The sequence below is a fragment of the Chlamydotis macqueenii genome, chromosome 5, assembly GCF_036417535.1.
Source record: "Chlamydotis macqueenii isolate bChlMac1 chromosome 5, bChlMac1.mat, whole genome shotgun sequence".
NCBI lineage: Eukaryota > Metazoa > Chordata > Aves > Otidiformes > Otididae > Chlamydotis > Chlamydotis macqueenii.
The window spans coordinates 18,643,410-18,661,393 of NC_141560.1; the positions used below are offsets into that span (position 1 = coordinate 18,643,410).

The following is a 17,984-nucleotide window of genomic DNA, read 5'->3' on the forward strand; positions in this document are numbered from 1 at the left end:
AGCAAAATTATTTGATTTACAAGAAGGCAAACAAAATCTATGATGCCTTCTTTTCTTGAAAATCATTTCGGTTAGAGGAGTCCAAGGAAATGTATTTATCAACTTTTCTCATGAGAGAATCAGAAAGGTGTATAACAGAGATCCTGGAAAGATCAAGATGGACATGATCCAGGATTTCAAAGTGAGAACCTCCTTGACCTTTGCAAGGGATGCTTTCTCTCAAAGTGTTCTCATCAGAGCGGGGTAATCTCAGCTTGTCTCAGCTCAGAGGGGTTTGTACTAGGCTAGAAGCAGAAAATACAGCAGAGTAGCTCTTCAGCAGCTTTCACCATGTCTGCCACTTGGGATACTTAATTCTTCCTGCTTTTGTCACTGTTGTTGGACCACATAAACATGAAATGTACAAGAAGATAGAAGTGATTCAGAAATGGAAAGGAAAGGTTGATGCTAAAGACCATGGCTTCTTTTCAGAAGCACAGGCATCCCAGGAAGGTCTTTGACAAATGTAGCTTCCTTCTTCTGAGGATTTTATGGGCTACTGTTACAGCCTTGAGTGACTTAGCCTTCAGTAACCGCACTTCACTACTGTTGTACTGCTGAAGCCAGGCTCTTGTTACTTGATCAAGCTACTTGATTATTCTTCACCAATTTCTGCTCTCTCACATGTTGATCCCATATGGTCTTTCTGTTCTGGCAGCTTGCTTTCCATCCTGATTAATGTCTGTACAGCTTCAGATACTCAAATCCCATGGTAATTGTAAGTAGTTGCTAGAAATTAACTTCATTCTTTAGTACTTCTGTAGTGTGGTTCTGTGAACCAGTCTGGGGCACCATGTATATTTTAGTGTCAGTCAACCTCAAAAGTGTTTCTGAACAAATGCCACTGGCATGTGTAAGTGCAGCTTACATGGAGTCTGCTTGTACAGCATGATAAAATGCTGCTTTCCACGCAGTGCGTTCTAGGAGAGTCAACAGAAGGAAGATATCCCTCAATATAATCATAGCTTGCTTTTCACATAGCTAAATACCACTTCATTGTGAATTCTGCCTATCAAAAGAAATAAATTAAAACAGTAATCTTGGCAAAAGGCAGGAATTATTTATGCTATTGCCACAGAAGTTTTCCATTAGGTAAAATACAGTGTTATACCAAACTGTTATTGGCAAAATATGTATGCTAATTGTTTTGACAGATATAATCTTTATAGGAGCTTCCTTTCCCCCAAGGTTTTAAGGAGTGGTTTCTACCTAAAGAGCAGAAAGTCAAGTAATATGAAAAGTTACTTTATAAACCTATCTCAGCTTCAGCTGGGACTCTGCTCAGTTACCACATCAATGGTATAACTGATTGCGGTTCTCAGGCTGACCGAAAACATGCACTATGTCACTGGAAATTTGCAATTAGAAATATTTCAAATGTTTATCTGACTTGGCCATCTGTAATCTCTGGCATTTTTTCAGACATGAAAATACACTAGGATTTCTCTTTGGGATTCTAAGGACATCCCAGAGTTTCAATCCAATTGCTTTAGAAATGAATTTTAAAAAATACTGACTTAAGGGTGTTTTTCTCCCTTCTGAGAGCCCAAAGAGAACTTGTCTCTTTCCAGGATCTTTGTTATACACCTTTCTGATTCTCTCATGAGAAAAGTTGATAAATACATGTCCTTGGACTCCTCTAACTGAAGTGATTTTCAAGTAAAGAAGACACTGTAGATTTTGATTGCCCTCTTGAAAAACAAGTAATTTTGCTGTGAAGAGGTCCTGTCTTCTGTCTTGCAACAGGAAGGTTTTCTTACTTCCTTACATGGCTTCCTTTTTCTGTAGCTGGATGATTTCTGAAGAGACTGAATCTTTACTTCTCCACCAGTCCTACAGTGTAAGAATCCTCTTGTTTAGTGATGTTTAAATTTGGTATTAACATCCCTAATTAAGAAATCATTTGGCAATAGTATGCTTTCTTCTTCTGTGTGAAGTGAAGTGTGTCCAGAAGTTGAAGGCAAGGCTTATGGTTGCTGTTACTTAGGCTAGGAGAGTGGCTGTGATTTTAAACCATGAGATGACTGGCAGATTACCCTTACATCATTTAAAGATACAGTCAATCTTAAAACTCCGACTGTATTTTCTGAACTCATTTCAGTGTTACTTAAATGAAGAGGTTAGCTTACTTTGTCTTTCTGTTTGCTTGAAACTGGATACTACGTCAGCAGAAAAAACCCCTGGGATATGTGCATATTGAACTTGTTTTTGTCCTTCCACACTGGCAGGACAAGATTATTTAGGAAACAATCTGCATCTATTTTTGGAGTAATCCAAGAAGTTATGTATTTCAAGATAAAAAATTTCCCATGGGATAACTGAGTCTAAACAAAATTTAGAAATGTCCTGCAGTGATCAACGTAAGCTCTGTCAGAGATATTTAACAATTGAGATTTTAGTGCTGCCACAACCTCATATAGTTTCAGCCTCACCATCTCTCATAGTTTCACAATATTTCAGCCTGCCTTTAGTGGAGGCATTTTAAGTCCTTCTGTGTATTGTGCTTCCTGAAGTCACCACAGTGAGAGTATGCATATAGATAAATAGACACGAAGTTGAACATGAGACAGCAATCTGCCCTTCTGGCAAAGGCAGCAAATGGTATTCTGGGCTGCATTAAACAAAGTACCAGCAGGTTGAGGGAGGGGATCCTTCCTCTCTTCTCAGCACTGGTGAGGCTGCACCTGGAGTACTGAGTCCAGTTCTGGTCTCCCCAGCAGAAGAAAGACATGGACATACTTGAGAGAGTCCAGCAAAGAGCCACTAAGATTAAGGTACTGGAGCATATGAGGAAAAGCTGGGACTGTTCCACCTGAAGAAGGGAAGGCTCAGGGGGATCTCATCAATGTATTTAAATGCCTGAAGGGACAGTGCAAAGAAGAGGGAGCCAGGCTCTTTTCAGTCGTGCCAGTGACAGGACCAGAGGCAGTGGGGACAAACTGGAACACGGGAGATTCTCTCATCAGGAAACATTTTTTGACTGTGACGGTGACTAACCACGTTGCAGGTGGCACAGGGAGGTTGTGGAGTCTCCCTCCTTGGAGATTTCAAAAGGCTTCTGGATATAGTTGTGGGCAACTGGTTCTAGGTGACTGTGTTTGAGCAGGGGGTGTTGGACTATATGACCTCCAGAGGTCCCTTCCAATCTCAACCATACTGTGATTCTGTATGCTAAAGAGTTTTGTGTGTATATCTTTTTAAACCTGTTGACACATCTTTGGTATGTGTTATCTGTGTGTGCATTCTCAATTTTCCTTCAGAGTTACATTTGGAGTAACTGAAGGAAAATTTGCCTTCCGCTTTGTATAAAACTGTGGGAGCTACGCATATAAAATATAGGTATTGAAATGTGATTCTACTCAGGCTTCTAAGATTTTGAAGTTTCACTGGCATTGCTTGATGGCTCCTAGTTATTTTATTGGAAGAGTCAGTGAGATCCCTATCCCCTTTCTGTTTACCATTCGTTGCTCTGAGGACAACACTATGCCCAGTCTCCTTAAGTCCCCTTTTTACTAAACTGAATAGTCCTAGCCTTTTTTGTAGATCATTATATGTTACACATTGTGTATCCCTGATAAATCTTTTTACTCTTCTCTAAAACTCTTCCAGTTATAACGCCTCCTTTTGACAGTAGGGCATGAGCACTGCACACAATATACAAGGTGCAGGCAAACCTCTAATGGTGCAAGTGTGTCTTTTTTTTTCTTTTTATTTTCTAGTAAATTTTAACATTGGAATAGCTTTTAGTTTTTTGACTGCTGCTAGGCATTAAGTTGATGTTTTCGTGGAGCTGTTGTAGCTATGAGATGTCCTTTGAATGGTAGTAGTAAGCTCAGTAGGTATGAAATGAGGATTGTTTTTTCTTTTGTGGGTTAAGTTACATAGTTTATCTCCTATGCCTGTCATGTTTCATGTCCACATTTCCTCAAACCTTTCTTTTTTAATAAAGTAGTTGGTTTCACATTTGTTATTCTATTGTCATCCTTCTGTTGTCTTTGGGGATAATAGAAGTTTAAGTGAAATGTTAAACGCTACCATTAATATGGTAACTCCTTGATTTAACATTCAACACATTAGTAATTACCAGATAATTGTTAGTTTGTTTGTTTTACAGGAGAATACTAAAAAGTGAGCCACCTTATCCACAAGAAATGAGTGCACTGTCTAAGGATATAATTCAGCGTCTTTTGATGAAGGACCCCAAGAAGAGGCTAGGCTGTGGTCCCACTGATGCTGATGAAATCAAACAGCATCCTTTTTTCCAGGTAAAACAGACAAGAAAACTCCCCAGATACCACTTACTCTGTTAGTGCCTTTTGAAATCCAAGTCTAAAATAATTCTGTTGTTTTGTTAACAGAATAGCTTAGAGACGTGTTAACTGTGTGAATAATTGCATTGAAGTTAGCAAGAATATCCATGTGCTTGGGTGTATGGATTTTGTGCATACTACAAGAAGGGCATGGTAGATTTTTAGTATATCCTGTCTGTTTGTAACAATTACTTGAAGCATCCAAAAGACACGCTACTTAAACCAGAAAGTTTAATGGAAATGCTTCAGTTGTATGGGTTTCTTGTTTGTTTGGTTTTTTTTAAATAAAGTTTATCACTAACATTGTTAGTAAAATTTGAATATTGATAAAATTCACCTTTAGTGATAAATGCCTCTTCTGTATTTTTCTTTGCCTGATTAAATCTTTAGTCTTGTTCAGTAGATTTTAATTCTGTTCAGGTTTCAGTGTATTAACATTTGGATTCAAACAATAATGAAGACTGGATTTATGTACAACATCTGTCCTGCTCCATCCATTGCAGTTAAAATTGTTTGTATGCTTTCTTTGAAAAAACTAAGTATGTATTTCTAGTGCTTCTGAAGTTAAATATATTTTTAATTAGTATAGATTTTGGAGTATTTAAAGTTGGCAATGTAAATTAAACCTGTCAAATATTTTCAATGTAATTATCATAACATTCGACGTGGGCAGTATCTTCACTTTTTAACATCTCATCCTTTCTGTATTTCATTCCTCTTATAAGACAATCTGACAAAGTAGAGTTAAACTTCCTTTATTCACTGTTTATTTTGGAAGATACATTTTTTTTCTTCTCATACAACACTTTCTAATCTTGACTTCATTTCAGTTCCTCTCCTTTACAGTAATAGGGCCACTTTCTCATAACTACCGTATCTGTGCTTCCTACTTCTAGCCATGCGTTTAAGTGAGAATCCAGAGTCGTCGTGCTGTGAGGGCTCTGGAAGCTGAGATTAGTAATTAGGCGTAGAAATCAGCAATGAAAAGATACTGCGTGCATGCACTGTGGCTTACAAAAATATAAATGTTGTTTCCCCTGAAATAGAGGAAGAAATTTAAAGGCTGACACACTAATCATTTGGTTTATCGCCACTGTTAAATTTATTTGTGTTGAGATATATATATATATATATATATATATTTTTTTTTTTTTTAACTTAATTCAATCTACTTGGAAGAAGTATCATACTTGTCTTTGCCTAAGCAAATTTTGGGGCATAATTTTAATACTTTCCGTCTGCCTGTGGAAAACAGCAAATGGAGTTTGGACTCTGTTTCTATACAAGTCTCTTTCCAGTATCTGTTTTTGTTAAAATTTCATTTAATTCAAAATTATTTTCCTGGTTTTGGTTTAGAATATGAATTGGGATGATTTAGCTGCCAAAAAAGTATCAGCTCCATTTAAACCAGTAATCAGAGATGAGTTGGATGTCAGTAATTTTGCAGAAGAGTTTACAGAAATGGATCCGACATATTCTCCTGCAGCAACCCCTGAGACTTCAGAAAGAATATTTCAGGTATTTTAAGAGTTCACATTAATTTTTTTAAAAAATCGTTTATTGAATAATTGCATGTGTATGGCTAGCTTTCTGAGTTATTGGGAATTAACTATGTGATTTCCAGTCCTGGTTTCCAGGGCTGTTTGTTCAGCAAATGCAAAATGAGAAAGGTGGAGACAGTCCTACTGCAAATATAAAATTCCGTGTCTCTCCATTCCCATTTTTTTCATGCCTTATGAGTCTTCTCATCTTGACTTTGTCAGCCTGGGTCACCAGCTTAGACAACAGCAATGTAGTTTGCTGTTGTCTACATTATGCTCTAGCTGAGGTGTTCCTTTGGGAAGTGGGAGCTAACTGCAGAGTTGAAAGTAGGTTTTCCATGTCCTTTAGGAGTGCTCTAATTACTAGACTACTATATGTAGATAGTAACAAAGCTTTCCTTACCATCTCCTCCATGCTATTAAACAATGATCCCTTCTTGGCCTGCACAGTCTTGATGTCATAATAGGCAAAACCAGCTCATGTGCAGCCTTGAACTTGGAACCAAAACTGCAGAGGTGAACAGCAGTTCAGATTACTTTCTTTCCTCCTCCTCCTGGTGCTATCTTCTTTTTTATTAACTATTTTTGAGCAGCTTAATGTACAGGAATGTAGCATCATATTTTGGAGGTCATTAAATTTTAAGTGACTATAGCAAGCAATTTATGCGTGTCATAATACGATCTGATTCATCCTGCAGTGTTAGTCACAGCTGTTCTTGTTACATTACCCAAACTGGCACATTATTAATACGAAGCTTATTTTATTTTGCCGCTTAAAATCGTTTGATGCTTACAGCACAACATAAAACCTGTTTTGTGCCTTAATGTAAAGGTGTTCTGGGAAGATCACTAGCTTGAAGTATGAGCCTTTATCACTATTGCAAAACAACTGAAGCTGAGCCAGATTTTTAGCATTTTTACCAGAATTTTTGTAGTATTCTTGTTTTAGCCACAACTGTGGAGGGTCATATAACTAATTCCAGGAAGATACTTGTTCACATTGAACAGAATAATATCTGCTCCTCAATGAGACAGTTATTGTTTCTGTATTATGTTTTTAAAATTCTAACTTCTTTGAAAAATTCTTCTGAAACTTCTAATGTTTTGTCTGCAGGATGATAGTTTGTGTGCAATAATTTCAAGTCATGCCCTTTTCTGATGTCTTAATTTCATAGGGATATTCCTTCGTTGCACCTTCTATTTTGTTTAAACGCAATGCAGCTACAGTAGATCCTCTCCAGTTTTATATGGGCGATGAACGGCCTGGAACTACAACGATTGCCAGAAGTGCTATGATGAAGGTAATAATAATATCAAGAGCTGAATTAATTTGGTTAACTTGGAACTGCATATAACTTTCAAAGCAGCAATCACAAGCTAAGCAACAGATTACAAAGTAGTCATTATGCATTTATCTATTCTCTGTAATGACTCCTCAGATGATCCAAGCATGTAATTTGCATGTGGCACTATTAAGAATTGTTTGAAATTTAATCTGAAAAATGAGATGTCTCGTTTCCCAGAAGACTGAAGTATAGCAGTAATAGTAATTTGACTCCTGATAGTTCTTATTCAGCCAACCATTGTAGATATTTTTGAAGCTATTTTAACCGTATCAGAATTCCTTCTATGATGTATTTGCCCAAAAGTATGTATAGTTGTGTGAAGCCTTATAAGAACACATGCTATTGTGATGTCTTCAAGCACGTAGTTTTGTGGATAAATGTATGTACAGCCATCTTTGATCCTGTTTGTCTGAATATTTTGTATCTTAAGCTATTGTAGTATTAATAATTTATTTAGTGATTATGTTTGTTTAATGTAATGTAAGATTTACTCTTTGGTTGTTAGAATAAAATCTATGCATTTTATTAAACAGAAGTTAAGATAATATTTTATCACAAAGAGAGCTCTTTTACAATTTTAAATGTAGATGAAAAATTCTCATTAAACTTTACTCTTTGTCTTTTGACTGTGTATACTGAAAGTATTCTGCAGAACTAAATACAGACAGTTTCCTAACAGGACTCTCCATTTTATCATCATTATGAACTGGATCTGAAAGAGAAACCATTGGGAGAAGGAAGTTTTTCCATTTGTCGAAAGTGCTTACACAAGAAAACTAGCCAAGAGTATGCAGTAAAAATAATTAGCAAAAGGTATAAATATTCTATAAGACCATAAAAATATTTTCTTTGCTTACTGTCACCCATGGATTAGAATAATGTTCGCTACAATTTTGGAAATGGAAAAATAACTTTTAAATAATTTCCTATTCGAAGAATCTACAGAAATTTATAATAACCTTATGACCTTTAAAAGATTCTGAGAGTATTTTGAAACAAAATGTTATTCTTTTTGGGGAGGACACATGAAGAAACCTGAAGAGTACTTTTCTGGTTCCTAGTTGTATTCTACCCTAATTTCCCCTAACTTTGCTCCTAACCAGTGAGGTGTAAGGCCCTCCTATCTTTAGACCGAAGTGAACTGAGTGTAGGCTTATGCTAGCTCCCTTTCCTGAGCAGCCCAACTGATTGCCTAGGACATTGCTTTTAAGAAGGATCTGTAGTGTGAGTTGCCTCAGATCTAATTAATTGTGTGTATGTATGTGCGTGTAAAATGGAATTAGACTATGGGGTTGTAAGATGCATCACATTTCCTGAGTATTCTGAAGAGAACACCACAATGGAGACCACTGACTTGCTTTGTACATGGGGACCGTCTGGTCCTCATCCAGAACAGATACGTCTGGCAGTTTCTACCCAGAGAAAAATACAGAAAAGGAATTCTTTGAGGGGTGGATGGATTTTTAGCTTCATTTTGCAGTGTTCATTAGTAAATATGTCCCTAATGTGTTGTAGAATGCTGGCAGGAAGGAGAAAGTATAAATATTGTGCTATCAGAATGATAGTTCACAGTGATCTCTTCTCCAAGACATTTGGCTGTACCTCTGTTTTTCTGGACTCTAGAAGTAACTGTCCTCCAGACTTAAATGTTTAATCACATGATTTTTGCATAGGATAAGTTCAAGAATAGACACTTAAATACCTAAATGTAGGTGTCTGAGTCAGTTTTGCAAGGTCTGCTAAGATCAGTGGAGTCCTACTCGAAACTATTAGTGGACCCTACACAGACACTCAAATCACCAGGCACTAGCAGTGGGATTCAGTAACTTAAACATAGGCATCTATGTAGTACCATTTTAGCATCTGTTGGTGTCCTATCTGTTCTCCAGTTCCCATCAGTCTTGTGACTACTACCTTTATGTAGACGTCTTCATGGCTGATGTCTTCCAGGCTCTCCTGTGCTTAAGCCACTGAATCCTACTCTAGGTATGTATTTTTTGGTGAACTAATTCACCCTGTAAGATTCCTTAACTAGAATTTCACTCGTTGTAAAGAGACCTTAGATAACTACTATGCGGTAGACACCTACATTGGGTATTTTAGTCTGGAAATCTCTACCTTGTGTCTACTTTCAGAATATTTTCTGTGGTGCATGTAAACTCACACTCTGAATGACTGGACACAAACCAGCCTTGAATAAGAAACTGTTAAAGTGTAAATAATTTTCCTCTGGGGACCACACTAGTATCTCTAGCTGGAAGGAAAAGTATAGTAGATTTCTTGTAGCTTCTTTGCCTCAGTGAGACAGTCTTTCACTCTTAACCATTAAAGGTGCCAAAAAAGTGAATCTACACCTAGGTAAACCTTTCATGATACTTGAGGTAAAAGCTTAGATCAAGAGTTTCTCTGTGGTGTTGCTTTGTTAGTAGTAATGGACCTGCCTCCATCGAGCAATTTGAGGTTCATCTGTGTGTCTGAAGGCCAGTGAAACAGTGGAGTCCTGTAAACTTGCTTGAGTTACTGTTTTAGAGCTTCCCATTTGTTTTTTGTGATACTGTCCATTTAAAATCTGAGATGGTAACTATTTATAGAGAGGAAATACTCTAGAAAAGTCCACACACACATTTCAAAGGTTTATGTTCATGATACTGAACCTTTTTCACCTGTTTCCTAGGTTTACCTTCTTCTGATAGTATTTTAGGGGAGAAGACTGTCTGAGTCAGTTTTTTTTTTTATTTCTTAAGGACTTGAAATCACTTTTAGTTTAAAAAACATCATCAGCAGAGATGCAGGTGGAACAGCTTAGTTTACTTGTTGACTATATGAAGCCTGCAGAACAACAGAATTCTCTTGTATAAAATTCTTATCATGGTTCTGGTCCTAATTAGGAAAAAAAAAATTTCAATCAAAAATAAAGCACATGTGGTGAGAGAGATTCTGTCTGTGTGGAAGGCTATTCTCTAAGTCAGTACAGGATTAATCTTTCTTACACTGAGTTTTGGCAAAAATTTTCAGGCATTATTTGTTAAAAATAAGTCCACATATGTATTTAGTGGAAAACGAAATGTTCTGCTCTGTCCTTGTTCACATAGTTATAATGTTCGCCATGTTCACTTTTTTGGCTATAGATTTCAGGGCTTGAAAGAGAATTGTGCAATGATTTTTGCTCTGGAGCTAGTATCTTCTTATCTCTTCTATTTCAGATTTTTACAATGGCCTGTTTAGGGCTTCGTTTGTATAACACATCCGTATATAGATGATGTTACTCTTTTTTTTTTCTAGTAGGAGCTCATAGTTTCCATAGCTTTGGAAGTTCTTACCTCCTATAAGAATGGTGAAGGATTAGGCCAATAATTTGTGTTTCCAAGATAAAGCTGAACTAACAAATGTTTGTAGGAACAGAGGTGAAGTCAAATTGCCCTGGACTAAGGGAAAGGTTTGTTTTAGATAGAAACTATTCTATAATGCCATTTCAGCTTTTGCTGTAGCAAGTTGCAGTTGCATCAAAAACACTGTTTGATTTGGGTGTGGTTTTTTTAATGTCTTAACTTGTAGGATTATGTGGAGAGTTTTGCTCAGCTTACTTTGAATATGCTTTTAATTGTATTTAAGCAGTTGTAATATTAAAAAACCTGGATTGCAAGCAATTAAAAAAGTAGGTGTAGCACTTTGAATGTGCAATTTGCTCAGTAAAATTGGTACACAATGACTGCTCAATTTTTCCAGAATGGAAGCCAACACCCAGAGAGAAATAACAGCTCTGAAACTCTGCGAAGGACACCCGAATGTAGTGAAGTTACATGAAGTTTATCATGACCAGGTATTTTGAAGAAATTATACTCAGCACTTGCAAAACACATTACCATGAACTTTTAGGAGTTAAGCGTACTGCTACTGTGGAGGCAACTTTTCTCCTAGGGCTTTTGTGTAGTTAGTATAGAAGACGAAGCAAAAGTTCTGCGTTCAAGAGAACTTGCAGTTACTCCAGTGAATCAAAAAAGTATTTGGGAGAATAAGTCCTGAATTCTGTTTCTGGTTCTGTCCTTGGTCTACTTTAATGATTGTACAATATATTCATGGCCCAGTTTCCATATCTATGATAATGAGGTACCTAACCACTTTCCTCAGAGTTGTCATGAATCTTAAAATAATATTTGTGAAATAATTTGGAAATCTTGCATATGAAGATTACATATCTAGCATTTTTTTTTACATCATATTAGTAACTTAATGGAGATATCCAAGTACCTTGCTAAATTGCCAAATGTGAAAGTAGAGCCTCTATTTGAAAATATATTTAGATCAGTGCAGGGTTTATTTTGAGACCTTAGTTGTCTTTTTCCTTAGTGTAATGCAAGCTCCACAGTGCATAAAAAGCTATAATTTGATTTAACTTGGAGATTGGCCATGATTTAGACTAGGGGTTTGGATCACATGTCCTGCAGAGGACCTAAACTAATCTATGATTCTAATCTATTATTTTATAACAGAACATGGGCTCTCTTGCCTCCACACGTATCCCAGTCTATCCCTATCATGCTGTTTATACAAGGACTAGCAGAGTGCTCATGTGGAGCACTTCTAAAATGAGCTGAGAGGATAAAAAAAATCTGTACTGTAATTTTGAATGATAAAGAAACTTTTTTTTTTTGCATTTATGTACAGCATGAGTACATGTGTGTAGGACAGGACACTTTTTTTTCCACTTTGAGTAAAATGACTATACTTTGGAATACCTAAAAAAAGAAAAAAAGTTCTTCAGATTGCTCTGCAACTGAATAGGCTACTCTCAACCAGCAAAACCATTGTATTTTTAGATACTGCTGGTAGCTCCCAGGTGTTATCTTCCAGATTACTCATGCACAATATTCTGAAGACCAGAACTGATCAAAATTTTCTAGTTTTGACATTTCATACAATCATAGAATACCAAGTTGGAAGGGACCTCAAGGATCATCTGGTCCAGCCTTTCTTGGCAAAAGCATGATCTAGACAAGATGGCCCAGCCAGCTGACTCTTAAAAGTACATCATGTTGGGGTATTGGCCGCTTCCCTGAGGAGATTATTCCAATGGCCGATTGTTCTCATTGTGGAAAAAAATTTCCTCTTGTGTCCAGTCGGAATCTCCCCAGGAGTAGCTGGGACCCATTGCCTCTAGCCTTTTTCTGTGTGACTCCTTGTCAAAAGGGAGTCTCCATCTTCTTTGTAGCCACCCTTTAGATACTGGAACATGGTTATAAGATCTCCCCTAAGTCGTCTTTCCTCAAGACTGAACAACCCCATTCTCTCAGCCTTTCCAGTCCTGCAGTTTTACTTCTTCAAACTTTAAGAATCTATCAGAATAGCACCAAGCTCCTGAATGAATGTTGGTTCGTAACGTTCTATTTCTAACATCCCATGTTATTTTTTTATTGTTTCAGCTTCACACGTTTCTAGTAATGGAATTACTGAAGGGCGGCGAATTGCTTGAACGTATTCAGAAAAAGAAACATTTCAGTGAGACTGAAGCCAGTCATATTATGCGCAGACTTGTTTCAGCGGTGAGCCATATGCATGATGTAGGAGTAGTCCATAGAGATCTGAAACCTGAGGTATAGTGACTTGCTTGTATATGTTTAGACATTAATTTATTAAATATCTGAAATGTGACATGTTTCTGTTCCTCCAGCTTTTATTAGAGATTTTTCTACTTTTGTGTTTTTAATAAAATGTTATAAATTTTACTTAGCAAATCCTGTAGATATTTTTCTGTTCATAGGTAAAAGTGTTAGGAAACATTTTTAATTTTGTAAGCAATTTACACTCTAACATGTTCAAAAACATTATTTGCATATTTGGGGACAGTTTTTATTAGTCATACGTATGTATTTATTGTAAGTAGCAGTTCACGAACAGAACTAGGTTGCTTGGGTACTTTGCCTGTACATTTCCACCCTTTTCATCTTAATTCCCTTGGTAGGTCATCTTTCGGAGGTAGCTGCAACACCCTTGTACTGTCTTCAGTCCAAATTAAACGCAAAATGGATGACAAACTAACACAGCTAACTAATAAAGATGTGTGATTTGAGTTCATTTAGTTTAGTAGCTTCCCAAAATAAACAATTATTTAATATGTATTTTTCAATAATTATTTTTTGTGATTTTTTGTTGTGCAGCAACATCTTGCCTTCCAGACAATTCGGTTTACTATGGTGCTGCTTCCTAGGGCCAATGTTTGCTCTTTTTCCTTTACCAATGATGGGCTTGGATATGTGTTAGTTTTCTTTAGCCGAAGAATAGCACAGACTGATGTTAGTTCATCCAGTAAGGTTGTTATATTGTATTAGTGATTACAGTCCTCGTACCTCAGGAAATAGCTACTCCTTTTGTATCTGGAGTTTAAAATCATCCGCCATTCTTACCAATGTTTCATCCTTTTGTAACGTACCTTCCAGTATATTACAAACTTACTTCTTTTATAGTAATTCCAGTTCAACAGGTAAAGAAATCTGCTAGGTGTTGGTATTAAACTATTTTTGAAAATTAGTCCAAAACATCTTGAAAACATCTCTGTACTGGAGTCTCTGTACTAAATAAAAATTAAATAAAGAGGGGCTATTGTGAAATTCTAATGTATCACTTGAAAATGTGATTCTTGGAAAAAGTTTCTCTGCTGACATCATCAAGAAAATAAAACAACTTTTGAAATAAGTCATTATTGAAAGGATAAAACCCAGAAATCCTTTCTCTTTTCCTGTTCTCGTCATCTTAGTCTTAGTACCATCTTGAATATAAAGGCCAGATTCTGTAAAGCAGAGCTTCAGCTGCGTGGTAAATTAGGCAGTCTTCAATTTTACATCATGTTCAAGAAAAAAGAAGTCTGGGAAGACCAAGTAATTAAGGGTTAGCAAGCAGCTTGCAGGATGCCTTGCCTCCATAAAGTTGGACTTAACCAGCCTGTCTCCTTCCTGCTTGTTGTTTTGAAAGTTACTATTTTAGGTTCAGACATGAACTTGGTATGGGTTATGCAGGCTTCCCAATATAGATGTGGTTAGTACACCTTTCTGTAAAAAGATATAGAGGTAATTCTGTTGCTTTTCTTAACAATTACAGGTTTGTTTGATGTTCAGCTTTGACATCTAATGTGATAGCGATAAATCTAATTTAAAAAAATATGGCTGATAACATATCGCTATGGATGAGGCTTTTTATAATTGCATGGACTGCAAGACTCTTCTGTTTAAGCAGTAGTAATTAGATCACATATATTGCTCTGCAAAATAGAGGAAAAGTACTGGATAAAAAGTAGAGAATTCGGAGAGATAAAGAGTTCATGTTGAATATGTGACCATTTGAAGCCTCTCAGTAGAGGATTTGAGGACTGTTTCTGTGAAGTGATCATTAATCTATAAACTGGGTTCTAAAGATAAAACATACCAAGGCAGAGATAATGTTGTTTTTATATTCTTAAAATGTATGTGGGATATAGCTTTAAGTGTGGATTTTTGTGAAACACACTTTATTTACCTAATCAACAAAGTAGTCTGAACCCAACTTAGGATATTTGGACTGTACCTTTATTTCTGTACATAACTCATACATTTCATTTTTGTCTTAAAGGAGGTCTTTTAAACCAATGTTACTGCAGTTCTTTATTCACTTGTTGGCTATTTAACATCACCAGAGAACAAAAATTTTTATATTAATCACTTATCCTTATTGTATTAATATTTTTTCTGAAATTAGACTTCTTTCAGATCTGTTTTGCACAACCTTTTAATATGGAAAACTGACTTTTCTGATTGTGCATTTAGCTGACACAGCAGCAGAGAATGCGAAAATACTATTTTGTAGCAGCTATTCTCTTTTATCCGTAATGAATGCTCTCAGGTTCTCCTTATTGATCTGCTTGCAGTCTAGCAATCATTTTTTTCCCCTATCTTAATGAGTTAGAAATTAATTACTTTGAGTCATTCATGTTTTATATTACAAAATTACATAGCGCTATAGTGCTGGTGGACAAGAAGCTCAACATGGGCCGGCAATGCGCGCTTGCAGCCCAGAAGGCCAATCGCATCCTGGGCCGCATCAAAAGAAGCGTGGCCAGCAGATCGAGGGAGGTGATTATTCTTCCCCTCTATTCCACTCTCGTGAGACCCCACCTAGAATACTGTGGAGCCTCCAATATAAGAAGGACATAGACCTGTTGGAGTGAGTCCAGAGGAGGGGCATGAAGATAAAAGGGCTAGAGCACCTCTCTTATGAGGACAGGCTGAGAGAGTTGGGGCTGTTCAGCCTGGAGAAGAGAAGGCTCCAGGGAGACCTTATAGTGGCCTTCCAGTACCTAAGGAGACCTACAGGAAAGACAAGGAGAAACTCTTCAGCAGGACCTGTTGTGACAGGACAAGGGGTGATGGTTTTAAAATAGAGGGAGATAGCAGACATAAGGAAGAAATTTTTTACAATGAGGGTGGTGAAGCACTGGCACAGGTTGCCCAGAGAGGTGGTAGGTGCCCCATCCCTGGAAACATTCAAGGACAGGTTGGACAGAGCTCTGAGCAACCTGATCTAGTTGGGGATGTCCCTGCTCCTTGCAGGGGAGGGTGGACTAGATGACCTTGAAAGGTCCCTTCCAACACAAACCATTCTATGATTCTACAGGATTTCTAATATTGAGACTTTTTCTCAATATTAGAGCATTGCATAGATTAAACATCAAAGGAAACAGCAAAATTTTGCTCTCCTGTCTTCTCTCAGAAGTTCCGTGGGGGAGTAGAAATAATTAATAATTCGTCTTGGCCTCAGCCAGTTCTCCAGGACTTGGCTTCACTCTTGTATCTTTCTTGACCAATATAAATACTCAGGAAAAAGAACAACAGGTATCTTAAATCTTCTTCTGAACTGATACCTACTTGTCTGTCTTCAAGTACAAGATGCCATAATCTGGTCTGTAAAGCTGGAATTCTTAGGGAGTACCATATCAAAATTTCTTTACCTTGGTGTAAGGAGTAGGCCATTGGTTCCAGGTTGGACTGCTATGTGATATTCAGTGGTTGAATGCTATTCGACCTCGGTCTCTTCCAGAAAACATATCTATACTGACTTTGAGGTCCATGCCAGACAGCAGTCAGCACAGCTACTGAGCTATTGCTGTACTTTCTTGTCCACCATCCTTTGCTTTGAAATTATTCTTTTGCATTATTGTGCTCATGGCAATGTGGCTTCAGTGTGTTACCACTTGAGGACCAAAGACTATTCAAGACAAGACATGCAGCAACAGTTCCCCACACAAGAAAACTGTAATTCACAACATGCCAGAAGGAAGTGGAAGCTTAAGAAAATGTATTTTTGTTTGAGGAAGAAGGCAGTTATCCATCTATGTTGTTGTCTTTGCTTTTTTTTTTCTTGTCAGTGTTCCCTGGATTACTTTCCCCACTGTTCTCTGCTAAATACCCATTTTCATTAATAATCTCAGACAGAACTGTCCTGACTTGCAAATATACAAGAGGCAGATAAGCACATCACATTTTCTTACATCTCAGAGTACTGTTATTTCTCCTTCTCCTTTTTTTTTTCCCCAGTGTCTCCCAGTTCCCCTTTTCTCTAGATAATGGGAAGTTTTCTGTAGTAATAAACATAGGAAAAAAAAAATATTGCTAAGTATTATAACCACTTTTCTATCCAGTGCTGGTATTGATTTTTGTCTTTTGCTTTTCAGAATTTATTGTTTACAGATGAAACTGATAATTCAGAAATAAAAATAATTGATTTTGGCTTTGCTCGTTTAAAACCACCTGATAATCAGCCTCTTAAGACTCCGTGTTTTACTCTTCATTATGCTGCCCCAGAGCTCTTGAATCACAATGGTTATGACGAATCTTGTGATCTGTGGAGTTTGGGGGTCATTTTGGTGAGTGATTGAGGTTTTTAGTTGTCACTTTATTCTATGTATTTACTTTTTGTTCAAATGCAAAGAACTTGACATAATTACAGACTTGAATTGGGTAGATGCTGAATTCAAGTGAGGTGAAAATACTGCTGCACAAATAAGAGGTTCCAAGGACAGATGTTTTCTAGGGATGGATATTTTTCTTCCTAAGCAGTAAGTTAAATTCAGCATTGCTGGGATTGGAAAAAGTATTTGATACAGTCTGGCTTTTAAAAAGAACTATTCTTGTTACGAGATTTTATGGGCATCCATATAGTCTTCCTACAGTTTCAATTCAGAGAAGGAATCAGCCTGCACTCTGATTTACAGAAAATTAACTTCAGTAGATATAAACTGGGTAGAAATACTATTGTGTTTTGTTTATAGTTTCCTGAAACATATGAATGATTTTTCTAACGAGGACTCCAGAGAAAGTCTTGCATATTTTCTATTTTCTATAGCCTTGACTTCATGCTAGTCAAACTTATTGTATAGCGCTGGCAATGCAAACAGCAGTACTTCATATTTAGTAATAAGGTAGTCAATAAATATACTGTGTTTATTGATGCTACTTTTGTTCTCATGACAGTATACAATGCTATCAGGACAGGTACCATTTCAGTCTCAAGATAAAAGTTTAACATGTACCAGTGCATTGGAAATTATGAAGAAAATTAAAAAAGGAGAATTTTCCTTTGAAGGAGAAGCTTGGAAAAATGTTTCTGAAGAGGCTAAAGAGTTAATTCAAGGTTTGTATTCACAAATATTTCATGTATGTCATATTTTTATCTCAAAAGATAAAATTTAGAGGACTATACAATATAGTGCTTAACCTGACAGA

The 17,984-nt window shown here is 36.8% G+C and overlaps 1 protein-coding gene across 3 annotated transcripts in view; it reads left to right on the forward strand.

Moving 5' to 3' along the window:
• The window catches only part of RPS6KA5 (ribosomal protein S6 kinase A5), an 82,311-nt gene that overhangs the window by 57,340 nt on the left and 6,987 nt on the right, over positions 1 to 17,984 (forward strand). For 2 of the 3 annotated variants that reach the window (XM_086748196.1, XM_086748194.1), the window contains 8 exons: positions 4,154 to 4,304; positions 5,706 to 5,867; positions 7,066 to 7,191; positions 7,916 to 8,049; positions 10,963 to 11,056; positions 12,657 to 12,827; positions 16,934 to 17,125; positions 17,733 to 17,892. In XM_086748196.1, the coding sequence (XP_086604322.1) occupies positions 4,154 to 4,304; positions 5,706 to 5,867; positions 7,066 to 7,191; positions 7,916 to 8,049; positions 10,963 to 11,056; positions 12,657 to 12,827; positions 16,934 to 17,125; positions 17,733 to 17,892 (1,190 nt within the window). The remainder of the gene's footprint in view (positions 1 to 4,153; positions 4,305 to 5,705; positions 5,868 to 7,065; positions 7,192 to 7,915; positions 8,050 to 10,962; positions 11,057 to 12,656; positions 12,828 to 16,933; positions 17,126 to 17,732; positions 17,893 to 17,984) is intronic. The other variant, XM_086748195.1, reaches the window with a different exon arrangement.